This window comes from Drosophila suzukii, chromosome 3 (assembly GCF_043229965.1).
Source record: "Drosophila suzukii chromosome 3, CBGP_Dsuzu_IsoJpt1.0, whole genome shotgun sequence".
Taxonomy (NCBI): Eukaryota; Metazoa; Arthropoda; class Insecta; order Diptera; family Drosophilidae; genus Drosophila; species Drosophila suzukii.
The window spans coordinates 20676082-20703735 of NC_092082.1; the positions used below are offsets into that span (position 1 = coordinate 20676082).

The 27654-nt window shown below is 39.2% G+C and overlaps 5 protein-coding genes across 7 annotated transcripts in view; 2 read left to right on the forward strand and 3 right to left on the reverse strand.

Annotated features, from left to right (window-relative positions):
* GlcAT-P (Glucuronyltransferase P) overlaps window positions 1-10725 on the reverse strand; it is a 31387-nt gene extending 20662 nt beyond the window's left edge. The window contains exons 1-2 of one of the 3 annotated variants that reach the window (XM_036814858.3): window positions 10635-10725; window positions 9750-9901 (exon numbers count right to left, since the gene is read on the reverse strand). The gene's annotated coding sequence lies outside the window, so the exon portion shown is untranslated. Of the gene's footprint in view, window positions 1-9749 lie in introns of all 3 variants that reach the window. The other 2 variants (XM_036814857.3, XM_036814860.3) reach the window with 2 other exon arrangements.
* Window positions 10726-11629: 904 nt separating this feature from the next.
* On the reverse strand, window positions 11630-21842 carry Plod (procollagen lysyl hydroxylase). Its single transcript, XM_036815462.3, has 10 exons — window positions 21541-21842; window positions 19908-19993; window positions 18307-18446; window positions 17721-18252; window positions 17411-17664; window positions 17085-17186; window positions 16905-17030; window positions 13214-13340; window positions 12241-12675; window positions 11630-12173 (listed from the first exon to the last, which is right to left on the reverse strand). The coding sequence occupies exons 1-10, from the start codon at window positions 21650-21652 to the stop codon at window positions 11889-11891; spliced, it is 2199 nt and encodes a 732-aa protein (XP_036671357.3). The 5' UTR covers window positions 21653-21842; the 3' UTR covers window positions 11630-11888.
* On the forward strand, window positions 13545-14530 carry LOC108015912 (immunoglobulin domain-containing protein oig-1). The gene is made up of 6 exons (XM_017082485.4): window positions 13545-13709; window positions 13763-13866; window positions 13922-14003; window positions 14066-14133; window positions 14192-14267; window positions 14332-14530. The coding sequence occupies exons 1-6, from the start codon at window positions 13619-13621 to the stop codon at window positions 14412-14414; spliced, it is 504 nt and encodes a 167-aa protein (XP_016937974.4). The 5' UTR covers window positions 13545-13618; the 3' UTR covers window positions 14415-14530.
* On the forward strand, window positions 15611-16888 carry nkt (noktochor). The gene is made up of 2 exons (XM_017082486.4): window positions 15611-16025; window positions 16121-16888. Exons 1-2 carry the CDS (start codon window positions 15846-15848, stop codon window positions 16427-16429), a joined length of 489 nt encoding a protein of 162 aa, XP_016937975.2. The 5' UTR covers window positions 15611-15845; the 3' UTR covers window positions 16430-16888.
* A 1142-nt stretch (window positions 21843-22984) lies between the features above and the next one.
* On the reverse strand, window positions 22985-27401 carry Ube3a (ubiquitin protein ligase E3A). Its single transcript, XM_036815446.3, has 8 exons — window positions 26983-27401; window positions 26670-26924; window positions 25480-26324; window positions 25178-25419; window positions 24556-25116; window positions 24320-24501; window positions 23759-24251; window positions 22985-23699 (listed from the first exon to the last, which is right to left on the reverse strand). The coding sequence occupies exons 1-8, from the start codon at window positions 27033-27035 to the stop codon at window positions 23361-23363; spliced, it is 2970 nt and encodes a 989-aa protein (XP_036671341.3). The 5' UTR covers window positions 27036-27401; the 3' UTR covers window positions 22985-23360.
* Between the last annotated feature and the right edge of the window lie 253 nt (window positions 27402-27654).

Sequence of the window (27654 nt, forward strand, 5' to 3'; positions counted from 1 at the left end):
AATTATATTTTCTATATTTAGCGTTGGTTTAACCCAGATAGGAAAAATATATACCCACTTTCCAGAGTTACTTTGAACTCCAGAAGTGGTATGTGTTGGTTCTTTCAGTTACTTCGGTAAACTAAACTGAAAAATGAAACATTTTTGGGTCAGCTTTGTTTGCAAACAACCCAGCAAATTGGTTAATAATTTTGCTATATGTCACACGTTATGGCACAGATTTGTAACCATAAAGGAGTCAAACAGAAAGGCATTTATCAACTCGTATCTGCCACCTAACCGTATACGTATTTAGATCAAATTCCCTGAATATCGTGCGAATAAAGGGAATATTGCGCACCATATAGAATCAACTTTACAGCAGATCCATAAAACTTATGACAGCAAATTAGTGTGCTGCGACTAATGGGCCTAACAGGCATGTATGGGTTGGGCCCCTTCGATGAGATGGGTTCGGACTGAAAATGGGTAGGCTATTAGGCTAATGCCAATAAGGGACACAGTGGAGTCAAGTAGGGATGTTCTAAAAGTATTTTTATTCATTTTTGGGTTAACTTAGAACGTTAAATAGAGCTGGGAGCAATTACAAAGACATACGGGTCGGAAATATATTTTTATTTTTGAAGGTACCTATGTCATTTTGAGAAGAATATCATATTTGCTTTTTTTTTAAATATATATGGTTTACAAATAAAAGAAAGTTTAACTATAACTGTTTTATAAGTTCCTGAAAACTTTTCTTAAAGCGTATAATCTTTATGTAGTACCTTTTAAGATCGTACTGACAGAGTAAATATTTGGCATTCATCATCAATTCGCAATGTCAAGAACATCTGTTAGGATGAGTTATATCGAATAAATAATTTCACTCTAATCAAACACATGATATGGCAATAGATTATATGGCAAACAGCCTGCTTACATCAATTAAATATGACAATATAGATAAATAGAAGCTGTAATATAATCTATCTACATAAATACAGCTGTTCATATTTTGCAAAGCCCTAATAAAGCTTTGGCAATTTACCTAGCACCTAAATTGGATTGCATTCCACTGTGAGCACCAGGTTTTGTCTGGCTTAAATGGTATTCCCAAATTCTAGGCCCACACAAAGCTACAAAAATCATCAATCGTTAGCGTCATCAATCGAACTCAATGGGTGGTTAGGGGGAGTTGGGGATTAGAAATTAGGAAAACTGTTGCGTGAATGTGGGTGTGACCTTTCTTTTTGGGGGCGCAACAGTTTTCCTATTAAGTAAAAGTTCGGCTCCTAAGAATTTCTTTGCTCAGGGCAGGGCGGCTACGAATAAAGGGGTAAACTTTTTGAAACTTATAATCAGTGGAACATTTTTCCTGTTTCGCATGTTGATTCACAGTCGGTTCCTTTATCGCTTGCCAAAACGCTTAAAGGCACTCATTAGGGCCTCAGCTAATTTGTTTTTAACAGCCAACAGGTCTATTCTCTCGTCAATTAGTAATCAGTTTGTGAGTTTGATTTTATGGGGAAAAATCACGGTAGCCTCACTTTTTTATTGAAATATATTAACCAATAAAATATTCAATTAATAGAATCCAAAGTGGTGACTGCAATCGTAATACGTGCTGTTTTTATATTGAACAAATAAGATGGATGGATTTTGTATATTTATGCGCTTACTCATTAATAAAAGTTTGTTACATTATTAGCCCCTATTATTTACTTCCTTTTTTCTTTTTAATTTTTTAAAATAAATTGTTATTATTTATTGATTAATGTTCTTTGACAGTCTCATCATTTTATCTTATTATATTCATAATTTGTTTTTTTTCGACCCAGCTCGATATCTGACCTTGCTTAAATATAGATAAAGACTGCCTTCCGTACTTGGTTTAATCTTCCTCAAACTAAAATTAATGTTAAATAAGTAACCACATCAAAATGTATAATTTAATTATAGTTCTAGTTTTTGTGCTGATAATAATCCAGTAAAATAAATTATATTTCTTCCGTAAATAAATACATTTTAACAAAGTACACTCATAATGTTCCAAAGTACTTAAAGTTTTTTTCACAGAAACAATATAAACTCGGAATTTTGCTGATAACCATACATTTATCGTTGGCTGAAAAAACTTATGTGTTCATTATTTTTTCAACTTTTGCTTTTGACATTCCGTTTTGGTTTCATTTTTCATCGTAAATTGTTAACTTTTCAATGCGTTTCGTACATACGTTTCCCATTAATCACTGTCCATTAGACGAATTAAAAAAATTTGTATAAGGCAAATTGTGCTTCTGATAATGTTAATGAATGTTGACAATATTTTTAAGATATAACAACCTTTATTACCTTTGAGTCATTCTTCTGACTCTGATTGCTGCGAAATTTGAGGTCTTGTAGAGAAAAAGACAAAAGGTAATGACCCTTACCATTACATGAGGAATTTCGTAATCAGTACAAGAAACAAGTATATTTCGGTCTTCACTACCAGTTATCGGGAGTTTTAAGAGCATGTACACTTTTTCTGACGAGAAGGTTTGTGTATTTATTTGTTGACTAAACAATTTCTAATTTTTTATTGTATTCTTGGAGTATCTAAGACCATTTTTCAATTCTGCAAGTCACAATTGATTTTATTCAATGGGAAGTGGCTCATACATTTTACATACTATAGAAGAACCAGCACTAAATCAATCTCTCTCATGTTTGTCTTCCATTACCTGGCCAAAAGAGCACATCTTCTCTTAGTGATTTTCCCCTTTGAAAGAGGAGCTGCGCAGAGGAGATATGGCTGGCAATCTGGATGGATGTGACTAGTGCATAATCAAATTGAGTTCACAAAAGATTTCATTCTTGCTAAGGGAAAAACGAATAAAAACATTGTTTTCATTTGGTTTTTGGTCAAATTGAGATTGCGCCAGACTTGTACGAAGTTCATGGCTCTTGGCCAAGGGAGGGGGAAAGTGAAAAACTGTCCAAATTGCCAATTAAATTACGGGAAAGGGCCAGAAAACAATGTGAGAAACGGCAATGCGGGCACGGGCCCAATAAAATTTCAAACGAGAACGGGTTAAAATTGCATTTTCCAGGGGGTGGCGACAACAGCTGAGCTGCGAAAATGGCAAGCAAAACAGAGGGGAAAAGCGCATTTCAGGATGGCAAAGGGGAGAGGGGAAAAAAGGAAAATGGGGAAATGGGGGGAAATCACATGAGTTGGCTGAAAAGAAAAAGTAGCCGCAGAGGCGCCGGCACTTGGCGCCGGATTTCCTCGATGATGACACACAAAAAACGTACAAACTTTCTTTTCAGTTTGTTTCTCTTTTGGGTGATTTTGTAATGGTTGGCCGCCCAAAACTTGCAATTCTTGGCCGCAAATTCAATTTACGTTTATTTGCGAAAATATTGCCGCTGTCCTTGGTGTCCTGCAGACAGGACCTACCACCCCCCCACCCCGAAGCCCCCATTTTCACGCTCTGTTTTCTATTTTCCAGCTCGCACGCACAGTTGGCATTTTTAATTTGCACTGCCGTTCGAAATTGCTTTTGAAATGGCATTTTAAAAATTTAATTGCCTCGCTACCCCGAGGAAGATGCCCTGCAGCAGCGTCTGAGTGTCCATTAAAGCAACTGCTCGCCAAATTGCCAGTCACCGGCAAAACATGGAGAAAAACTTGGTCTAAATCTGGCACAGTTTCCCTGGTCTTTCTGCAGCTACTCAAAGAAGTTTGCCAGTCTCAACAAGCTCCTAAGAGGATCTGCTAATTGGAAAGCAAAAACCTTGAGTAGTTATTAAAGAAAGTGTAGCTAAAAACAATCATTATTGTTAAGCTCCGATGTAAAAGGGTTGTTTACCATGCTATTTTACATTTAACAGAATTAAATAAAAGTATATTATATACGTTTAATATATTCATTTATCAGATAAACATCTAATAATAACACATATTTGCAGAATACAATTTTGTTGTTCCATCTACAAGGCTGAGCTATAAAGCTTTTGTATTTTTGTAGCTTCCCCAAAAAGTTTTTAAGTCTCAGCAAGCTTTTAAGAGGATTTACTAATTGAAAAGCAAAAACCTTGAAGTAGTAAGGAATGAAAATATAACCGAAAATTAAGCTTCATTCTGATTTTAAACATTGTCAATTGTTGTTTCCCATGTTCTACGGGTTGTCAGATTAAGAAAAATAAATATTAAAATTCTTTTAATATAATACCCAAATCATAAATCGTACTTTGACATCAGGTTGTACGTGAAATCATTTTTAAAACCTTATTGTTTTCGAGATCCTTGACTGGTTATGAATAACTAGGATGAAGGCTTAAATTAAATATGATTTTAAAACTAATCGAATATCAAAGGAAAATATATGTTAGTTCATATCATCATATATGTTTTTCAGTTTTCAATTTTGAAAACTTTTGTAAGCATTTAATTATGGCCTTTTAAGTTAAAGTGTGAGGTATATTATTTCTATATTATATCAAATAATTTAATTAATTAATTTCTTTCCGTGTAAAAGGCAGTGGGCGGTGAGGCGTTCTCGTTTTCGTTTCTGTGTCATGTTTGTCAAATTGACTGAAGTGAAGTCCCTTCGCCGCCCCCACCACCTCCCCCGCGCTCCTCTTGTTAATGTCCTGTCCGCTTCTTGTCGCTCCTGCTGTTCTGTTTACGCAGTTGTTGGTTTCCTTTAGGCCTCTGGCAAGGAGCTAAGGATCTGAGTCGCGAGGATACAGTCAGGGAATCAGGGAACGGCAGGAGGATAGAAAAATGCAAGCCATGCCTATGACATTTCCGAGGGGTTCCCAATAAAGAAGGCGGTAACTGGTTAGGAAATACCACTTAAACCCAATTGAATTGATGACTGGAAAAAATAGTGCCCTTCGATGCAGTAACTTATGAATTAGGTAATAGTTTATAGGACTTATATATATAAAATCAACTTTAAAAAATGATTACCAAATACTATTTAGCATATCATAAAAATGTTGAAAAAAAGAACCACTAAAAATATCTTTTTTCTTGTAGGCAAAAAGTAAGATACATTTGTTTTATCGATTTTTGTGTTATGATTTGGACTATGAATTTCATCCATTCGGCAAAACTGTTAATAAGAACGACTATTTGAGCTTTATGCAATTAAAGCAATTCGTCTAATAAGACCAGAATTATGGGCAGCAACATCTCTTGGTTTCTGCATAATGAATTAATGATAATGCCCGGTTCATATATCACTCGTTCTTCATTACCTTTCCGATACAATTTCGACACATGTCGTTCCGCAAACACCGTATTCACTTGATTTGGCTCTACTGACTATTCCCAAAACTCAAGAGACCACTCTGGGGAACGCGAGTCGATTGAGGAGATAAAAGCCAAATCGAAGAAGGCGCTGATGGCTATTCCGGAAAGGGACTATTTGGCATGTTTCGAGGAGTTAAAAAACGTTGGCATGAGAGTATTTTATCAGGAGGGAATTACATTGAAGGAGATGCAATTGATTTAGAAGAGCAAATAAAGATTTTTCATTTTACAAACAAATTTACCTTACGTTTTGCCCACAGTAGTATATATAATATATTTTTTCAAAATTTTAAGGTATACCATTTTAGTAACTATATTTTCCAAAATTCTTTACATATATTATATTCTTTTAGATATACCACATCTTACAAATTTTGAAAAAAACAAAAAATATACTTATTTTCTTTTTTAAAGTTGGTTTGATCTATATATATTTAAAAATATTTTCCTGCAATGGGTTTTTGGAAAACGAACTAAATTGTTTTACACTGAGGTTCCTTTCACACGGTCATTTTTGCGAGCGGAGCTTGACTTTTTGCCACTTTTAAGCTGCCTGTCAGCTTCCAAAGCAGACGAATAACGCCGGACCTTTGCAGGACAGGCCATTTGACAGTCCGCTGAGGGAAGGATTTTCCTTTCTGAAGTGCGTTTCTGTAGAGGAAAGTTGAAGGGAAATCACGGCTAATGACGGCGGACTTTCCTCTTACGCATTTCAGTCGACTTTGCGGAGCGTTGAGCCAACCACTCGACGTTCAGAGCAAAGAATTAATATTAAAATGGCCATTACGCCCCAAATTGATTGATGTGCAAACCTATCCAATTACCGCGATGACATATTTTTAAATGCGTTTATTAAAATTGGTTATGTTTATAAAAACAGTTATCCAATCGATTGATAAACGATAAAAGTCTGAAAAAGGTGTGCCTAATGGAATTTATATCAAAGCTTTTTTTAATTTATTGTTTCAAATTATAGCTTATTGTTTCAAATTATAGCTACCTCTGTTATTTGTACAGCTTTAATAATTTAATCTCTTCCATTAGTCATTGTTAAATCTATTTAAATATAATTAATTGTTATTTGTACACTTTTCTATACGCAAAACAGGACTTATCAATTTAATCAATTATTCTATTATAAGTTTTAGTAAATAATGTGTAGAGTCACCCCGCACATTTGCAACATTTACTAATTGAAACTACCATATGGCGTTGTAGCTTTAAAAGTAATCAGATTTAATCCCCAGCTGCAGACTCCCCATGAAACTGACTTTAATGGGCACAAACATAAGTTGGACAAAAGCTCCCCTGGCGAGGCTTACACAATAAACCTTTTTAAATACGCGAAACAAAATAACCGAGAAGGATTCCAACGCAATCCTAATTGTCATAATCACGAGGGGAGACACTTGAACGTCCTTTGCGGCGTCAAAAATTAAAACGTGACACAAATTACTCGGTCGGCCTGAGTTCCCGACGGGGATCCTTTGGCCCGCTCCCCGCTCGAATGTCATTAACCAGGACAGGGGCGCCCGAGAGGGTTGTAGGGGGGTTTGGGCTGGACTGGGCGCTGTTTTGACAACCGCACTGCGCCTGTCCCGAGGGGGCATGCCGTTCCTGTCCCAGGACCTGTCCCAATGTCCCCCTCTCAGTCGGTGTCCGTGTCACTGACGATGGATGTAATTCCTCATGTGGGTACACCAAGAAAATGGTGGGAGGTACTTTAAAGAATTCCAAAAGATTTACAAGATCCAAAATGTTTTTGAGCTTTGACATTTTTTATATAACACTATTTAAATGATCGCCTAAAAAATACAATAACTAATTTTTAACGTTAATCAGAAAATGTCTGTAAGTTGTTATTATCTATACTTCTTATTTAATATTGTTTTACTTGTTAAAGATCCCTATGAGAATGGATCAAAATATGTATATTAATTACATTAATCTTTACCTTGAAAAACATTTCCAACCTTAAATAAAATCTTTTTCCCATGATAATTTATAATATGGAGTTACTACTTATTAATTTTAAATCCATGACGTGCTATGTAGCTTAAATTGTTAATACTTTAGAGCCACACACAAAAATTAAGTTCCATTACTTTTAGTACTGTATACCAGATTAAATTTGCTAAATAAAATAAATAATACTAAGGATTTTTTTCATTATTATAATGAACTGAGTCAGAAACACATCTAAATATGTTACTAATTCTTGACTACATTTTGTTAAAATTAAATATTTTTTCTAGTGTTCGGCTAGTGCAAATCCCCACCCAATCCTGGTACCACCCTCCTTGTTGCCGCACCTCAGGGGGCCTTTGTTAATCATTTTGCCTCTGCTCGCAGATTTCGCACGCACGCACATGGGAGTGGAGAAGGGGAAAGGGAAAGGGATCCGGGAGGGGGGCACTGGGCCAGCATTTACATAGGTGTCTACTAGGAGGGGTTCGCAACGAGGTGCACACTTATCCACCTGCCTCGGGCCAGCTCAGCTGCTTTCTTTTATGATGATTGCTGGGATGTAAATTTGATTTAGTGCTCTGGACCCATAAAGAGGGTCCTTTGCTATACTAAAGGCAACGACACTTTGAACGACAGATTCCCGCTTTGGGTCATCAAACTGGTGAGAGGCCAGCAGCTGATTTTGCTTCTCTAGGGGTTCGTATAGCAAACGAGAAAAATATATACACGTTAGTCAAAAACTTATAGGGCAGTTAAAAATTCTAAATGTTTTAAGCATTTGTCACAATTTTAGCATACGACTATTTTGCCCTGATAGGTTTCCATGTAAAAACTTAAAATAAAATTCTTAGAAAAACATCTTGAAAGTATTATGAAGCAATACAATTTTCCCCACGTGGAGACCTCATATGAACATGCCAAAAAATTTGGGAACTGAAAAACTTAAAATATTAAAACGCTTTTATATCACATCATGATTTTTGAAATTGTTTTGAAATTAAATACATATTTTAGTTCTGTTAGTAGTTTTAAAAAAAAGCGTGGAGTGGTAATTTGTATTAATTTTAATGACCAGTCCCCAAGTGTATTAGAAATTGATGAGCTGTAAAATCAAGTGCGGAAACTTGCGTTCACGAACTTTAAGCGCTGAACTTGCCACCATATGTTTTCCCATTGTGAGGAAGTTTCACACATGCTTAGCCATTTTCCCTATTCCCTAAGAGGCCCCTCCGCCTTCTAAACTTATCCAACTTTCCACCACCTTCTAGCCCCTTTCGCTCAGTTTCGTTTACTTTTTTCACAAGCCATTAACAGCTGCTCACGGCGACGATGAGGGAAAATCCAGCACCCGCTAATAGAAAATAGCAAGCAATCGGCACACATGCGAACTCCCCTCCACGGGAAAAAATCCACTCAGCTAAATATACATACGATTTTTCATCCAAATTTCTTTGCTTTAAATACAGAAAACATTGTCAAAGTAGCTTTGTTAAAACTAAATAAGACCACTTGCCAGATTTATATTCATTATTCTTGAGAAAACAATAGGTTCATATATCTTAACCGATAAACCATTGAAAAATATACCAATTTGTTGTTGCTTTGTTATATAGCATAATGGATCGAAATTCCAGTCATTTTCTTAATGAGTCAAGAAAAGAAGAATTGTATTTTTGATCCTCCAAATTTGGTAATAAAATAAATATATTTGAGAAAATAGTCGGTACAAGATACATCTTAGCTATTGAAAAATTTTCAACTTTTTTTTTGTTTTAAAGCATTATAATAAAGCATTTATACAAAAATAAATATATTTGAATAGTCGGTACAAGATTTACTAAACTATTGAAAAATGTAAACATTTTTCTTGCCTCTAGTTGTACCGCTATAAAACATGAATCTGATATTACTAAGCTCCAGTAATATTTCTTAATGGGTCAATAAAAAAGCTATAATACATCTAATCCTCCCAATATAGTATTATGTTAAATACATTAACATAATGATAGTAATTTGACAAACAAGCTTGTCTGGTCCTTGGGATAGTACTTAAGTTTCATGGCTAAAACTAGCTGCTTTTAAATAGACCAAGTCTACATGTTATCTGCTAATCTTTAGCCCACCATAAAAACGAGGGAGCGGATGCAGAAATGTTCTAGATAATTAGCGATGGAAAAATTGTAGTGCGATCAATCATGTACTTAAAAATGTTTCCTTAGTTTGAGTCACAGATAGTGTTTAGAACTTAAGTTCCCTTTGAGACTTTCTTTTTATTTCAATTTTCGTTTTTTATGTCACAGATAGTGTTTGGAACTTCATTTCCGTATGTGAATTACTTTTCATTTCCACTTTCGTTTTAATTCCAGACAACATTTAGATAAAAAAGTAACTTAGCAAATTTGGGTCTCGAAGAGGAAATGTTTTCTTGCCGTGTGCGGTGATATCAAAAAGGGGTGGTAAGGTAAGAATGGCACTCTATGGGTGTAGCACTCACCTGGAGCGTGGAACTCCACCTCGCCACTTGGCTGGATACCGGAAATCTCTGTTGGCTGCTCATCAAAATCGAGGATACAGCCACTTTCGGTTTTTAGTGCCGGCTAAAATTTGCGTTTCTATGGATTTTCCAGACTGTCTGGCTGGGCTTTTCTTTTTATTTTTTTCGGATTTTATAAGAGAGCAAATGTTTTTGAAAATGAAAAAAGCCTTTTGCCTGTGCTTGTTGTTGTTGTTGCTGTTGTTTTTAACGGTTGCCAGGCAACAACAACAAAAAACTTGGCCAACAGGAGCGGCTTAAAGCAACAGCAACAAAAACAGCAGGTGTGGGATGGCACACACACACACTTACACACACAGGCTGGCCAAGTGTAAATAGAGTAATAAAAAAATGTGGGGAAATGAAACAGGAAAAGCAGGCGGAAGAAAAATCGAAGGAAGTTCGTCCTGCGAGAGACAGAGAGAGCGACAGAGAGGGCAGCTCGGAGAGACAGAGAGAGAGAGAGAGCGAGCAAACTTTCGCCTTTTTGTTTATTTCACAGACACACACGCACACAGAAGCACTGACACTTTTCCAGGATGCGGCTTTTTAAATTGACCGACCGATAAATTTGCATTTCTCTTTGCCATTCATTTATTCCTCTCCATATTTATTTCGGTTTTCTTCTCCAGCGTTTTCCTTTTTTTTTGCTATTTTTAAACACGCACTTTGCGCAACTAACTGTAAGTTTACCGCACACCCGCACACTCAGTCTGCCAAAAATGGCATAAATATCCCTTAATTGTGCTTAATTTTGCCAAACAATTTGTTGCTTTTCGAAAATTTTGTATGGCCTTAGAGCTAGTTTTTTGTTGATACTCCTATTTTTTAGAGCGAAAAACGAACCAGCTTCGCGGACGAATATCGAGCAATAATAACAAAAGTGCTTTGCAGAGCGCTTAAATACAGCCCACGCGCGTATATGCGGCGAACACGGCGAAGGCGGCGAAAATTAGCCCAGAAATGAACCCGACTCAAAAAGCTCTTTGAGGTGTAATTAGGTTTTGACAAGTTCCGCGAGATGGCGACAGCCGTCTTATACGCTAAAAAGTATAAGTTGTAAGTCAAGCGTCAGGGGTATTCAGAAAGTTTAGATTTAGTATAGAAACAAACCATAGTTTAAAATTTCTCAGAAATTAAAAGAATCAAGCGTTGCCAGACCGAAAAAATTGTGATTTTCTAACAGAAATGTTAAGATGTATCAAAATCTAACAGCACTGCTAAGATGTATCCAAATCTAACAGAAATATTCGAAAAATCTTAACATTTCTGTTAGAAAACGTTGCATCTTAACATTTCATGGAAGAAATATTGCATTTTTGAGCTTGATAAAAGTGTAGGAACAGAGAGGAACGAGAATGGATAATATAAAAAATTAGAGAAAAACAGGGGAAGAAGGTCGCAACAATTTTAAAAAGATAAATTGAAAATTTGACTCCGCAAATCAGGACCCAATCATAGGCAATTTGAAATAGTTAAGGACACCTAATTAAACGATATGCAATTAAGTTCTTAATGGGGCAACATAATATATGAACTATAAGTGATACTGTGGGACAGTTCTTAGATCTAACAGAGTAAAAATTAAGGGTTAATCACAAAACACATTTTTCTAATATGGCAAAGATCTTTAAAATTTAACAAAAAAAAAGATTAAAAGAATTTACTCGTATTTGACTACAGACCGAATTAATAAAAGTTCATTTTCATGGTATTTATCCAAATAGTAATCCATTCAGTAAATATACAACTTAAATTAAGCAATTTTAGCAAAGTTAAATCGTAATTCAAATACTATAGAATAACCCATGTAACTACCCAGTAATTGCAATACCAAATGATGAATAATTGAATTAATTTATTTAGTCAAAAATTGAACACTTTGCACTTGGTAAAAAAGCTTACAATTAACTTAAGGCTGCAACAGATTCGTCGGGGGAACCTAAAGCTATCGATCTCAAAATAGTATGTAAAATCATCAGAAACAGAAGGCTGATGCCGCAATTCCATCGGCACAAATCGTTCATTGGGCTTAGTATGCAGTTCTTTGGAGTGGCCAATATGGCAGTTTGATAAAGAGTATATCTTAAAGTAGCTCCTCTACGGATCGATGAAGGAAATCATGATGTAGCGAGTGCCATTGGTCACGAGCAAACCCTCGTGGTAGTGGGTCAGTCGTCCCGGGTGCATCAGCATCCATCCCTTCTTGGTGTCGGTCACGGAGCAGTTGTACCTCAGGAAGCGACAGCCACCGCCCTCGTAGTCCACTCCCACCCGGTTCATGGCGATGTTGATGGTGTACGTGGAGGCGTCATGGTGGGGTCGCAGGGAAGGCTGTTCATCCGGCCGATAGCGCACCATGAAGTTCATCAGCGAGCGTGGAGGCTATGAAAAATATCATCATATTTATAAATGTTTTCTATAAGCAAATAAAGACATAGCTTCAACTTACATTGTGAACGTAGCCGTCGAAGACGCGCTCCTGCAGCGGGCTAACGAACAACTGAAGGAACTTGAGATACATCTGGTCCAAGCCCACCTGCTTCATGTGAATGTCCCTGGTGGGCACCGCCTCGTAACCGCCCTCCAGCCTATTGTCAGAGTTGCTACCATCGGACCAGCTGTTGTGCGCCTCCATAATGGCCACCAAATCGTCGCAGAACGCGTCCGTCACTATCTGGAACCAGAAGACGTCCGGACACGGCTGCGGTATCTTGTAGCTGCTGTTCAGCTGGAGCGAGTAGTTCGGGTGTATGTACTTCTCGGTCCAATCCAACCGGTTGCTGAACAGCGTATGGAAGTCTGGACGTGTCACCGTACTATTGAAGTTATCGGCGTTGACCAAGTGCCCGAATGAGCGCAGATTGCTAATATACATAAAGATGCCCTGCGGAGAAGAGGGGACAAACCTTTATATTTGCTAACTAAAGTAACTTTGAAATATGCCATATTAACTTGGGTTTGGGTCACGTAATTTGTTCTTGTTTAAAAAACCAGTATAAGCGAAATGTCTAAAAATTCTAAAACATCCCCACAATTTAAGAAAATGATTAATTCCTAATGGTGAACCGATTCAAAAACTTAACCGATTTAATGTTCAGACCAGGAACGATAATTAAAAATAAATAATCACTATTTTGATTATTTCTAATAAATATTTAGAAAATTCAGAAATAATGATTATTAATGAGCAACATTTGAAAAGGCTATCTAATTAGTAACAAAATGGTACATTTGAATTTCCTACTATTATAAGTGAATGCTTTTTTGACTCAAAGTATAAAAAATAATGATGTTCTAACAAACTTTGATCTAGATTACTTGTTGAAATCTACAAATTGTATTCGTTATCTGTCCACTATCAACTCAAAAATAGTTATGTTTTTCAAAATGATTAATGGATTTTTATTTTTCTCGAAACTTACAGCATTCCGCAGTGACTCACACATGGCCATGTCGGGATCGAATTCGTTGTGCTTGAAGGAGATGGCATTGAAGGCAGACTTCTTCACCAGGTAAATACTGGTCACATGGGGCACGTTGAACATTCCACTGAAAATGGGGGAAAAATAAATGTGATGAATGAGGCGATAAAAACAGGGCGACTGATAAAGCCGAGAGCACAATGATTGCGATGTCCAGCGAATTTGCAACAATGTTGCGAAATGGAAAGTGACGTCGCACCTTCTGGCGACCCCAACTACTAGATCCATTTAATTCAATCAAAACGCTCGGATTGAAGCGGAGTGGATGGCTTTCTGCTCGGATTTCGGGAGCGCAGTTTGAAAACAACATTCACCGCAAGCGATCGGCATCTCGGCTCGACAATAATGCCTCGTGGCATCTGGAATCTTGAGCGGATGGTACTCCTCTTCCTCTGCATCTTGATATTCGGGGATCTCATCTATACAGCTGCCCAAAGTACGTGGTCAAAGTGCTCTAAAATATTAGCTAAACATCGGATATTTTCGTAGGAAGTACGGCGGGAAAGACGGAGCGTCGCAACTATACGGGCAAAAAACCCGTGGTCATCCAACACCGATCACAGGACGCAGTCAACTATTATGATCACGAGAATGTGAGTGGGCCAAGGATAAATTATAGAGTTTTAACTATCTTATAATATTATTCAGGGCGCCAAGATCATAAAATCTTCCCATTTCGAGTTGGATTACACCCTGGGACGCAAGATCACTTTCTTTTGTATGGCTCAAGGTGGGAATAAGATTGTGTATAAGCGAATTCAAGTACTTAGTACTGGGATTTTTATTTTTTAGGCAACCCAAGGCCCACTATCACCTGGTTTAAAGATGGAGCAGAGCTATACCAGCACCGATTCTTTCAGGTACTTTTTAAAATATATTCTTTATTATATAATAATGATATATTCCTTCTTTATCCAGGTACACGAATCTCATATAGAGACAAATATCGTTAAATCTAAAATGGAAATTGATCCAACCACACAAATGGATGCTGGTAAGTAAATTTATTTATTTATTTAAATGTATAAACATTAATCCCCTTATATCTTATTATTTAGGGTTCTACGAATGTCAAGCGGATAATATCTACGCCATCGATCGTCGCGGTTTTCGCACGGACTATGTCATGGTTAACTTTTGAGCAATGCTTACAATTACCATTTAAAGTACACAATTAAACTTTTTGACCCTGTATATCTAAAATGTAACTGTTGAATACTTTAAAGCATACAATTAAATAAAACATATTTAAAAATACATTTTTGCGTCTCGTGTTATGGAAATTTTACATCTATTTGAGTCCGACCTTTCTCCTCTTATGTGTCAGTATCTGTGAGTTCTAAAGTGCACAAGTGTGTATGCGCACAAAGCCGACAAATTGACTCAATTACCCAATTCCAGTGATTTTTTTGCATTTATTTTATTAAAAAGTGTGAAAGCAAAGCAAACAAACCGAGGCTTTTTGGTTCAAAAGTGTTGAGTGCTCCACAGCCTCCAAAAGGATACAGTGGGGCACGACTTTTAAAAAGTAGAGGCAATAAAAAAAATTGTTTGGAATTTTTAATTACAAAATAGTTTATGTATATTGTACGTAAACTGTCGAATTTTTACTTACACAATAGAGTAAAATTAAGTAATATCTTAGTTTGAAAGATTGGTTAGAAGAAACTCTATGATTCTATTATTATTGAATTGCAAAGTATTTATTATTATTTGGTTATAACTTTTTAATGGCTGGTCCGATTTCAATCATTTTTGGTATTTATATAGGTATTGATAATAAGAACAAACTCTCTTTAAGATTTTTACATAATATTAAAATATGTGGGCGCGGACGGGTTTTAGTGTTATAGTCGTTTGTGGACGTTAGAGTGGGCGTGGCACTTGCGCTGTGTAGGAAGCCCAAGAATCTGCATGCCAAGTCCCAACACCTTAAAGTTTCCGAGGTCTCAGTGTTCATACGTACAGACGGACATGGCTAGATCGACTCGGCTAGTAATCCTGATCAAGAATATACGGCTCCTTCTACCTTCTCTCTTACTCTGCGAGTAACGGGTATAAAAATGTTAAAGGAATTTTTAAATATCCTATCCTATCCGTCATATTATTAGAAAAAGGAAGGTATTTTGGAATAACTAACAATATGTTATTTTAACTAGCAGTTGGGCCTACCCCACATAACCCACCCACATAACCCATAGACCCATCGCCACTGTAAACTAGACCATTTCCCAGCAAGACACACGGAAAGGGGTGATACTACACATGGTGGGCAATATCAGCAAGGGACCAAATCAAATCAAGCCAGGGAATTGAGTGAAATATGGAAATGCGGCGATGAGAAAGCCAACGCATAACAAAAAGCCGCGAGCGGCGAATTTCGAGAGCACACCAAACGGATTAAATCCGCCGGACAATTGTGGCAAATTAGATGGGATGAGCAGAGTGGTGCAGACTCTGGCCGAGCGGATCAGTCGCCGAGCAAACGAGATTCGCACAGCAACGCCACCAGCCAGCAGCAGAAAAAGCCATCGCGATCTCCGCCAGCAGCATATCCATCATCCGGAGAGTCATGCAGGTCAAGTGCCTGATCATCTGCCTCGCTTTGGGGCTGCTCATGCTGGCCACGCCCGTTTGCGAGGCTCGGCGAGGGCGTGGCCGTGGACGCACCAAGTCCAGGGTGCAGATCGGTCTGCCAATTACGGGAAAGTATCGAGATCCGGAGTCCGATCAGTACTACAACAACAATAATGTGAGTACTGAGTGAAACAATATGGGATTATTGGTGAAATATCATAGTTTGAAGGCTCCAAACTAAAGTTCCTCATCACTTTCCCCCACTCTTAGGGCGCCAAAATCCTGCAAGCTTCGCACTTTGATCTTGAGTATGTTCTGGGCCACAAGATCGCCTTCCTCTGCGTGGCCAAGGGAAACCCCCGACCCCACATCACGTGGTACAAGGACGGGGCGGAGATCTACCAGCACCTCTACATGCACGTCCACGAGTGGCGAATCGGTGATGATAAGGTCAAGTCGAAGATCGAAATCGACCCTGCCACCCAAATGGACGCCGGACTCTACGAGTGCACCGCCGACAACATGTACTCTATCGATCGGCGCAGTTTCAAGACGGATTTCTCCATTGCCTTCGACTGATCGGAACATTTCCTTGTCACCGTTTTATTTTACAATTTTTGCAGAAATGATTCGGCGGGAATTATTGTTTAGGCCATTAAGAACCATTTTTTCTTTGAAATTTTAAAAATAACAAGAAATAGACTTTGATTGTAAAATTGTACAACTTTTAAAGAAATAGACTTCTTAAAAAATATTCTGTTAGGCATAAACTTTTTCTGTTTGTAATAATAAACATAAAGGTGTTCCAAAAATGATAACTGGACATAATATTTTTTAATAAAATGATTGCCGTTCTGTAAGGGCAAGCCAAAATTAAACATGGGTAAATAATTATATAGCCTATAAAAATAATCGCGACACCTAAATAATCATTGGACATTCAAAACAAACTTCTTCTCCAAACGTAAAAGCTTTGAAATGTACCAAGACTAACAAAGCTTCTCACACAATAAAATAAAATGTATAAGCCCAGGATAACTTAATTTTTACTTACATCAGTTCGTGCTTTACGATGTCCACGTAGTCGTGTGACCTAGCGTAGTAACCTCCCTCGGAAAGGGCGCCCCAGAAGTTGCTCCACAGCTCGTTGTGCTTGGTGAAAAGTGGCCCAATGAATTGCCTGCAAGTGGGTTATTATAACTTTGGAAACCAAATTATACAAGCCTTGACCTACTTGTTCATCCTGAGCAGCTCCCGGAGCACCTCGCCATCGTCGATGTGCGCATCTGCGTCCACGTAGAATATATAATCGCTGTGATGGAGTCGAGCTTTGTCTCTGGAAAATACAATACCTTATTAGTTATTTAAATGCAAAATGGCATGATATAGATGGTATAAATCTAACAAAAACTGGTTGCCATTGCTATTAATTTCAAAAGAATTAAAAGAACTTCAAACCAATATGAAGTTCGCTTAAAAAAATTCACTAGTATCAACCAAGGAACTATTTGAATTCATCAACTCAGATTAAACGGTTATCAGAGCAGTTATAGGACTTACAGGGCCAACTGCCTGCCTTGACGTTCGTCCAACTCATCCGTGGAAAGAGCATATTTGGCGGTGGCGTACTTCTTGCCATGTTTGCTCACAAACGACCTGCTGTCATCATCGTGGAAGGGGACATTGCTGAAGATGAGCAAGTGGAGCTTTTCCTTGGGATAGTTCAGCTTCTCGATGCCTTCGAGGAACTGGTCGAAGAAGGGCACGGGTTGCGTGACAATCAGGGCCAAAGAAATCACGGGAAGGTTTGACTCCTACAAAATAAATATAGTATTAAACATTATATAAAAGCGTATTAAAAACCACCTACATCCAAGTCCAAAAGGTTTTCCTGGCAAAATAGGCAGACGCCGTTGTAGGTCCTGGCCAAATAGTTGCCATATGCATTTAGATCCACCTTGCTCAGTCCGTTGCCATGGATGATGGCCGGAGTGGTCATGAAATCCACATTCTGTAGGACACCCTGATTGCTCTCGAGATCCACTTTAAGCTTCACATCGTTCTTGGCACCATGCAGGTTTTGGAATAACCGGGATTGGGTGTCTAGCTTCATGCCCAGCTTGGCGCGTTTGGTCTCGTCGAGGAAAATCTTGGTAAAATAGAGCTGATCATCAGCAGTGTCATCGATGGGATCCTCCAGGAGCCCGTAAACTTGTGGGGCATATCCAATAAAAGCGCCGGAGTTGAGGAACCTGGAGGCCCTGCCCTCCACTTCGGGATAATCGTTGGCCAGACTTTGATCGGGCCAGCAGTATTTCTCGGCTGAGACGAGCAGCTTGGCTCCCGACTCTTGGAACTTTTCATAAATTTCATCCAGCGTGCTCGTGATGATCACATCGTAACTAAAAATAGAATGGATTAAAAACATTTTCTGTGTGATACCATAAAATACAAACCTGTCTGTAAATAGGATTATTATTTCAGGATCATTTTTATAGGGCGCAATGGCTTTGCGGAGAAGATTAAGCTTGAAACCGCCTCCGGGTCTTTGCATATCCCCTCCTTTCCATTCCTCTCCCAGTCCAAGAGTAGTCACCTTTGGAGATTAAAGTATTAGAACAATATTAGTAGAAATGCTAACTCTTGATTTGGAATTTTAATAGAAAACTGGATTATCAAACATCTATAAAATAACATATCGGTGGAAGTGGTTATGAATATCATTTTCAAGCGGTTACTAAGTGATAACTAGATCTATTAGTTAGAAGTTCAAATCCAACAGTATAAATACCAAACATTTCCACTGCCTAAATTATGCTACAAAATGTATGTATTATGTATAAATATAATAATAATAGTGATATGATCACACCAAAATTCAGCAACAAATTACTTCTCATTTTTACCGACTATTAAAGAGTACCAAAAAATACATCAAATACTTACATGTTAATACAAATTCTAAACTCATTTATAAAAGACAATAACCCAACCCCCAAAACTCATTCATTTAGCAATTGCTGCGAGATCAAATAACTTGGGTCTCACAGTTCTCTATATACAAAAAAGAAATTCAAAACAAAAGGGGAGAGATCAGCTTCAACTTATAAAAAAGCCGGGTAAACCAGCTTATCAGCACATTTAGTTGTCGGGTTTTTGAATAAGAAATACATTTTGGAACGGCAACACAAAAAGTGTCACATGATAAGCAGAATCTCGCATCAACTTTGTATAGAAAGTTCTAAGCTATCAATAGACCGGGAACTAAGTCGTAATGTATTGTGCTAATTACCCCCGGCAACTGCACCGAATCTGTCTTGACTACGTGATTCCAACATGTGTGCACTATATGTTGCCTATATGTTGTCGGTGCCCCACAAGTCCAGCCAATCTCGGTGTTCCACATCACAAAATCGGACGCCACCGCCGGATGTTTGGGTAGGGCCAACCATCTACAGATATATATGTAGCTACTATGTACTAACCAGACATTTAAATCATACAAAGTTGCCTAAGTGTGCCAAGCCACCGGACAAGTCTTGGGAGTCATATTCCTTCTCAGTTCTTATCTGTCATACATTTTATGTTCTTATTTATATACTAGTTTTGTCTGAGAGTCGTCAAATTAGAAATTCATCAATAACAATCAACACAGATTTGCATATATGTACCAAAGTTGGAGGCAGATGTTCTCGAAACCATAAAAGTGTGCAAATTTTGTCGGGGGAGATCATAACTGTATTTAATGTGCTGAATTTTTATTTTTATTTTAGGAACTCTCGGATTCTAACATATTAGTATTGATGACACATCTTTAAACATCACAACAAATGCATTTTATGTACTAAATGTCGATGTTTGTATGATGTACTGTCTCTAAAATTAACTTGATGAATTTATCAAGATTTTATATTCTACCGCTAACGAAGTATAAATTTAACTAACGGTTCTTTGCAAACCACATCTGAGACTTTAGATATATAGTGTGAATATAAACTTCATATCACGATTTAAGATTGTTCTAATTAATAAGGGTTTAACTCAATATTGGTCTCACCTCAATGTCGTAGACGCGTGAAGATCGGAGGTACCGGAGATATCCATCGGTGGGTTCAGTGGCCACAGTGAACACTTTGATTTTGTCTGTGAATAAGGTAAATGAGCAAAGATTTATAGAGGGTAATTATTGGTAACAGTAGAACATGAAAATCAAATTTAGAAAATAAACTAAGATTTCCGATAATCTGCCGGTTGAACTAGAGCTATACTACATGACAGTAATGACATATTTTATGGGGCCACAAATACATGATGATAATTGAATCAAATTAGAATAACAAAAGCTTAAATATGTATTGTTTTGACGCGTCACTATTTTTTGTCGACCACCAACCGGTCATATGAATATTAGCTAACAAGTCGAGCCAGTTTAGTTAATAAATATGTAAAAGAATTTGCTATTCCAGAACCGTCTGTATCTTCCATCTTGAAAGCAGATGCATCTGAATATGAACACTTGCATCTGCATCTGCTCCGTTTCCATGCAATTCCAGAGTAACGACCGCAACATCAAAGCGGAATAAAAACAAAAGCAATTTTTAAAGGCAAGGGGACGTGAGATGGTGTACGGATCATAAACAAATTCTCAGAGATATGTGGTACATATACACAGGGGAAAATTTTGAAATCGAAATGTGTTGGAAAAATATTCTTTGTTTTAAATATATTGGGGGAGTGTGGTGTAAGGTGACGAAGGGGGTAAAGTAACGAACTATTCAAATCTAATAATTGCTGTCGAATAGTAAGAACTCTCGTAATTTGTTTGTGATATAGTTTTGACTAAAAAGGTGGACCAACAATTAAAAACCTATTCAATTTGTATGGGTTTCAGCAGAGCCAGATCAAAACTTTGGGGAAAACCAGATCAGACTAATATATGCACGTATTAATAAGATCTTAAACAACAGTTCTTTTTACTGTTTTTTTTTTACGCCTTTTGAAAGTTGCACCATCAGTTTTCCGTCAGTACCTTGTATGGTATCGTGACAAACTTTTGCAGGGTATAAGGATTTAATTGTTGCTGGCATTATTTCGTTATTTGTATCTTTTCTACAGCCAATAACTTGAAAAAAAAACAATTATTTTTTGTTGATTTTTGTGAAATAGAAATTGAACAACTTAATTTGTTCAATTATTGTACATTTTAAAATTTTCTTGCGGAAGAAATAAATAATTTTCACTTCTGCTTAGAGTTTACGTGTGCATTTATCAGTTTGTCAACAACTATAACTTTTAAATATTGGTTAACGCCAAGAGCTGTAGTAGTTAATTTTACCATCGAACTTTTACAGAAATATATTCAATAGATGTCAGCAACTTTCTGCTTTTAAACTTTTGAAAAAAGTTAATTTTGGGAACAAATGACATTCATAAAACGAATCTTTCGTCACTATACCCTAAACTTTCCTAATTACTTTCAAAATTGTAATACTAAATTCAAATGCTGGAATACGTTCTTTAATAATACTCATTAAAAGTTCTTGGGTTGAAGAATGACAAGTAGTGCATTTTTCTTTCTGTGTAATGGGAGTCTACTTGAGTGGGATGCACTTGAAAGCCGCTCAAATGACTGCAGTTTATAATTCTATCCCCGCTGATGAACTCATTCTAGTTAGAATTTAGAAACAAACCATTCCAATTAGACTCCGGCGCTGCAGCGACGTCGGCGTCTGCGCTGGCTGCTCCTTGCGACGTCACAGCCAACAGCAACAAAAACAAGGCGCTTTGTTGTTGCATCTTCATGGTGCTAGAATTTTCGTTCTCTCTCACTCACACACACAACAATCGCTCGTTAACGGTGGCTGATATTTTATAGCGGGAACTTTAAGTTACACTAGTTGCATTTTTCAAAAAAGGGTTAGGAAAATCAAAACACACTCGGCTCCTCGAAAAGTGGGAGTCCCGCCCGCTGAAAATCAGAATCGCGAATAACAAAAATAAATACATGTGTGACTGCATAGCCGTTGGGAAAAAAATATCTAAATATATATATCGATAATTTTGAATAAAAATAAATATTTTCGGTTTTTTATTTTCTACATTTCGCAGCGGTTGGTGGATGGTCACACCAGCTGATTTTGAATTTGCTCTCCTTGTCTTTTAACAGAAAGTTAAGAATTGGTGTTAATAGAACTGCTCTGGGAAAAACGCGTTGAAAACGCGAGAAAAAGACAGATCGAATTTTTATTTTCTATTTGAATTAGTTGGCGGATTGTCATTTCGAATTTTTATAAATTTGTAAAAACTATACATTTTACAACCAAAGTTCCATTGTTAGTAATTTAAGTCCTTAAGTCACATATGTACGTTTTCAATAGGTTTAAATTTGAGTATTTCAATTCCTAAACTTGGCCGTTTAAAAATATATATATAACAAAGAAGGTGGAAAAGAAATCGAAAATACCAGATAACGACGTGGCTCGTACGTAAGCGTCAGTAAAAAGGAGCCGATATTAAAACTTAAAAACGGTTTTATTGCAATAACAAATTCAAAAAAATATCCGCATAAAATTGCTTTAAGCCAAAATTAAAAAGATTCCAAAAAAAAATGAAATTACTTCCATTTAAAATGTATTGATTTGGCGCGGTTTTCCATCAGAGAAATTGTAAAAAATTAAGGAATTTCAACTTTCTCGTCAAGTCTTGAAGACTTAAAAATAATGTGAAATTGAAATATTTAAAAAAATGTAAAATGATTTATAAAATCTAAATGAAGGATGTACTGAAGGACAGTTAAATAGCAATTTTTATTTTAAGTAAAATAACCCAAAACTTATATTTTTGGAGAACATAGATACTGCGTATAAAAATTTAAAAAATAAAAAATCTTTTCAGGATTGAAAACAAAAAAAGTTATAACCAAAGGACTTAAAAAAAAATTAATTTGTTTCAACTTTTAAATGTATTGTTCCTATAAAACCAATTATTTAATGCATTTTGCTTAAAGTTTGCACAACAAAAAACAAATAAAATTTCGATCAAACTGGCGGATCCATTTTCGTACATTATTCAAAACTTACATGAACCAATCCAATCAAGAATATAGCCAAACTCCCCATAATAACTAAATCGCAATTCTTTCGGCGCACAACATTAAATTTATTTAGGAAAATATTCAGCGCGTTCCGATTTAAATGTGGGTGTTACAAAGGTGAATGCACATAATGCGGTATGTGGTGTGTATTTACATTTAACTGGGCGACAAAGGAAAACAAAATCGCGTGTCCGTTCGGTCTGCTCGCTAGCCATCGCACCATAAATTGAGCAGATATATTTCGCATGTATATTGTCTCATTGAACAGGTCGTATCAAAAATAAATGGCAGAACCCAAAACGAACTCAAACCCATAAAAATCTTATCCTTCTTCATCCCAGAGAGGTGGGTCAGTTCCGATGACAGACTTGGACTTGGAGTTTGGACTTGGACTTGGTGAGAGAGCGGCCGGCCGACCTACAGCATGCCGAAACCCTTCGAGTAGTTAATGGCCTTCATCAGGCGCTCCTCCAACTTCTCGCGGCTACTGTACTCGGGCAGTAGGAGGACGTTGAAGCAGGTGTGCGAGGTAGGCAGCCGGTCGCTGTCCGGACCGTGTCGCGTGATCAGCAGCCGCAGGCACTTCAGCCCGCCCACCGGAACACGCGCCGATCCCGTCGTGAATTCGAGCAGCTTCCGTTTTGATTCGTTGGGCATCGCATGCACAATGCTCCAGAAATCCTGGATGATCTGAGTCTCGTCTGTGTAGCCGCCCTCGTACTCCGTTGAGTTCTCAAGTTCCACAAAGTCGAACTCCTGCAAAGGATTTTTATTAATTAAGACAAATCTTGCAATTACTAAATGCAGCAACTCACCCGGCTACCACAGACCAGCATCTCGATCTCCTCGGGTCGGAAGAGCAGCTTCAAGGGCGACTCATCCGTGACCATTTCGAAGCCCTTGCGGAAGGCATTGAACTGCTGCTGAATATTCGTATTCAGAAGGAAGTCACTGTACAGGTTAACAAACAGCTGCTTGTTGTGCTGTCCAACCAGCACCTCCTTGCCATTCGGCACCAGTTCGTGTTCCACCAATTCGCCGAACACGTTGCTGTAGCTGATCTTGAAGGTCTGGTCGAACACCTCTTCCATGTCCTGGCCCTGGTAGTCCACCATGGACTTCAGACTTTTGTACAGCGCAGGACTCCAGTCGTTGAGATCCGCAAAAGTGCCGCAATAGCCCATTAGCTTGCGGTAGACCACCATGGGGAAGTTAACGGCCAGGATCACGTTGTTATATATCGCCAGGCCGATAATTATTCCTATCAGAGTGAACTGAGCTCCGTTCTCAAAGGGTGTGGCATTGAACCTGGAAGTGGGGGTAAAGTTTAATTTTTAGTTGTGCTCGATACCCGGTAAACCCAATTAATTCCATACCACATATTGTTGGTCTCCTCCTGCTGTATAAACATTCCAAATGCTGGATTGAAAATCTCCTCCACGATCAGCTGGAAGAACTCTTTGGATACGCCACCTTCATCGATGCCCTGTTCTCCGACGAACTCCACCACCAACTGCTTCTTGAGATCCTTGGGATTGCTCATGGCCACCAGTTCCAGCTGGAACACCAATGATTATGTTAGGTATCAATGAACGGATATATAAGTACAAACCCCGATGAGCGCATCGTTGATGAGTTGGTCCCTGCGCACCGTCAGCTTAAGATCCGGGCGGGGAGTGCCGTCCTGCCCTTCCTGGCCGAAGTTGTTGAGCATTGAGTAGAGCGAGGTGTATCGTTCGCTGTACATCCTCATCCGGCTGTCGTAGTACAAAGCATCTACTTTCGTTGCCGGCGTGAGGATAAAGGCGTACAGCATGAACGAAAAATAGTTTGTTTGTCCGGAGCCTATCTCGCTCTCCATGGCCAGAGTCTTGTAGGAGAGGTAGTCGTGGTGCATCTGGATGTTCTCACTAAGCGCCTCGTTGTAGAATTCCTCCAGTGGCACCAATGGTCTGCGGCAATCTATGGCCGACACCTGCAGCGCCTTTTCCAACTGATCCTCTGCGAACTTCGGCATGTGCGGCTGGAGCACTGAGTTGTAGGCGAACAGGTCGTCCTCCACTATTCCACTGCCGGATGCCGAGGTGGCCGCCGTTTCCGTCCGATCCTCCAGCGGCACCCGGCAAGAGGGTCGCTCCAGTTCGCTAGCCAAGATGTTGGCGTAAAAAACGATCTGTATAAGGAGAACGACCAATAAGTTGAGCACAAAGCTCTTAAAAGTATATGTGAATTACCTTTAAAACTTTGGTCACGCTGATAATGGACCCATTTTCGCGCATGGATTCTTCGTCCAGGAGTACCTGTAATGTAATCTGCTGCTGGCAGGCGGCTACCAACGCCTGCAGCTGATCCGAGCAATGGGCCGCCCAGATCCTGGCCAGACGCGCCTGTGCCGGCACTGGCATGGACGCTGCCGCATGACACAGCTTCGGAAGCACCCTGTCTAGATAGTCCATGTCTACCACGCTGTTGTTGGCTACGGAAAAGATAATTTGTAAATCAAAAAACCTATACAGACTTACATCTGAGAACTCACTATTGGTGGCCAGGTCGAAGCAGATGACCAGGCAATGGATGACCTTCTCCCAATCGGGGCGCATGTAGTGCACCCATTCCGCCAGTTGGATAACGCTGCTGGTCAGCTTGTCCGTGATGGCACGCGTTTGGCAGCCGAATAGGAGTCGCTGCACACGGCGCAACCCAGGTAAATCCACCTGCGTGTCGCTGCTTTGGGGCGGATCGTCCTCCGCAGTTGTCTCTGTGGGTTGGGCCATTGGCACGTCTTCGTCCTCTTCTTCGGGCTCCGCCTCCGTTTCAGCTTCTGGTCCTGCACAAGCGATTGCTTCTCCGTCGTCGGTTGCCTCCCCTTCTTCCACCTGCTGTGTACTGTCCTCGTCTTTGTCGTGTTCACCTTCTAAAGTTCGTAGTTGCTCCTTGTTTAAAGCCTCCGGTGGATTGGCCAGCAGCTCCTGGAGACTACTGGAAGCTGCTGGTTCTGCGCTGCGTATGAAGCTTTTGCTCAGTCTATCCACACTGGAGAATACATCGCCGATGGCATGGCAAATCCTATCGTAACTGTCCGCTGCCCTACACTGCTCGTAGAGAGCCATCAGGCCGTTGGCATCCAGGCTCTGAACCGGCGGCAGGGTGGGTGTACAAGGTTCCGAGTCGCCGGAGGAGGGCTCAACGCCGCCGAGGTCCAGCTGCGGCGTACTCTGGTCAGGATTTGAGCTGGCAACCGCCACTACAACGGCAGCTGGCGTACTCTGCGACTGTCTGCTGGTTGTGGTGGTGGTGCTGGCGGAGGTAATGGTGCTCGTCGAGCTGCCGCTGCTGCTGCTACTGCTGTCGTTGGGCGACAGCATGTCCACGTCCTGAGGACTGAAAGAAGGGTTAGTGGATCTGTCAGGGCTCAGTGGGTTGTAACAAGTCAATAGAGCCAAATCTTAGGAAAATTGCTTATCAATCTTGGTACATGTTATATGCAATTCAGTGTGAGCATTGATAGTCAACTATTGAGGGTTACAAATAAGTGCTTAATTGTTATAATTGTACAAAATTAAAGGGTTACATTACGAGAAACTTTTTTGAACTAGGTTACATCTTTACATTTTGACAAATCCGTCTTATTTTATGAATCCTAATGGCTTCTTCTGCAACTACCTAACCAAAACTACAGGTTGATTTCGACTTGGCACAACCCACTTGTAGGTGAAGGATTCCCACCTGCTGGCCGCCGATGTGGATGGCTCGCAGAGCTGTGCATCCTGTGAGAAGAGCTGCAGGGCCCGGGCGGCCACCTCGTTGGGCGTCATGGGCGCCACCTTGCCGCTGGAGGCGCAATTGGCATTGCTGCAGTGGGCGTTCCCGCAGCCGGATTGCAGTTGGTGGAAGTATCGCTGGATCAGGCTGCGCACCGCCGAACGCTTCATTTCGGGCGTGGCACGACCGCCCGCCGTTCCAGCTGCAGATCCCGATGCACTGTTGGAAAGAAAAGGATCATTAGAATGCCACAATTCAAGTAGAACAAGCCATTCACCTGGAAACACCTGGCAGATGCTGCTCCTCCTCGCCGCCGCCGCCTCCGCTCATCTTCGCTGAAATCTCCGTACTTCACGCCCCCACCGCCGCCGCCCCGTTCTTTGTTTCTCGAATGGTATTGTGCCCCACGCGCAAAAAAAAAGGGTGCAAAAAAATCGATGTTGATGTCCCTTTTTTGTGTCGCTGTGACCTTAAATTCTCAAGTTGCCGCTGCTCTGCCGCTGTCTTGCCTCTGCCGCTGCCTCTACTGGCCGCGCATAGAGCTCTGAACGCCCACTTCCCTACGATACGATATCTATCATATATAACTCAACGATTCATCACTACGATTTGACAATTTTAACTTAAGAACGCAAGTGTTTTTCAAAAACGCAGTGGCAAAGCAATATTGAAAATCATCAGCGGCCAGTGTGCGAAATGCGCTCTAGGCAGTGTTGGGCAGCGCTGGAGAAGGTATCGCGGCGTCTATCGATATATTGCGGTTGTAATTTTAAAATAACTGAACTTTGCACATTATGCAAAAAATGTAGCTTAAATCTGCGCCAAAGTTTAGACCAAGTAATATTAAAAATAATCAATATGCTTCCAAGTCTTTTTAATACAGATAAGGTCGTCATTATTAATGGCGGCTCGGCATATTTTAACTAATTAAATTAATTATCCCAAGAAT

Coding starts and splice junctions, on each gene's coding strand:
- Plod (XM_036815462.3), bottom strand. CDS start 21,652: ATGAAGATGCAACAACAAAGCGCCTTGTTTTTGTTGCTGTTGGCTGTG. Junction 13,341..16,904: donor ATCGTAAAGCACGAACTGAT/GTAAGTAAAAAT, acceptor CCCCATTTTCAG/TGGAATGTTCAACGTGCCCC. Junction 12,676..13,213: donor GTGAGTCACTGCGGAATGCT/GTAAGTTTCGAG, acceptor TCTTCTCCGCAG/GGCATCTTTATGTATATTAG.
- Ube3a (XM_036815446.3), bottom strand. CDS start 27,035: ATGAGCGGAGGCGGCGGCGGCGAGGAGGAGCAGCATCTGCCAGGTGTT. Junction 25,420..25,479: donor CTTCGACCTGGCCACCAATA/GTGAGTTCTCAG, acceptor TCTTTTCCGTAG/CCAACAACAGCGTGGTAGAC. Junction 23,700..23,758: donor TGCTGGTCTGTGGTAGCCGG/GTGAGTTGCTGC, acceptor AATCCTTTGCAG/GAGTTCGACTTTGTGGAACT.
- LOC108015912 (XM_017082485.4), top strand. CDS start 13,619: ATGCCTCGTGGCATCTGGAATCTTGAGCGGATGGTACTCCTCTTCCTC. Junction 13,710..13,762: donor CATCTATACAGCTGCCCAAA/GTACGTGGTCAA, acceptor ATATTTTCGTAG/GAAGTACGGCGGGAAAGACG. Junction 14,268..14,331: donor AACCACACAAATGGATGCTG/GTAAGTAAATTT, acceptor CTTATTATTTAG/GGTTCTACGAATGTCAAGCG.
- nkt (XM_017082486.4), top strand. CDS start 15,846: ATGCAGGTCAAGTGCCTGATCATCTGCCTCGCTTTGGGGCTGCTCATG. Junction 16,026..16,120: donor AGTACTACAACAACAATAAT/GTGAGTACTGAG, acceptor CCCCACTCTTAG/GGCGCCAAAATCCTGCAAGC.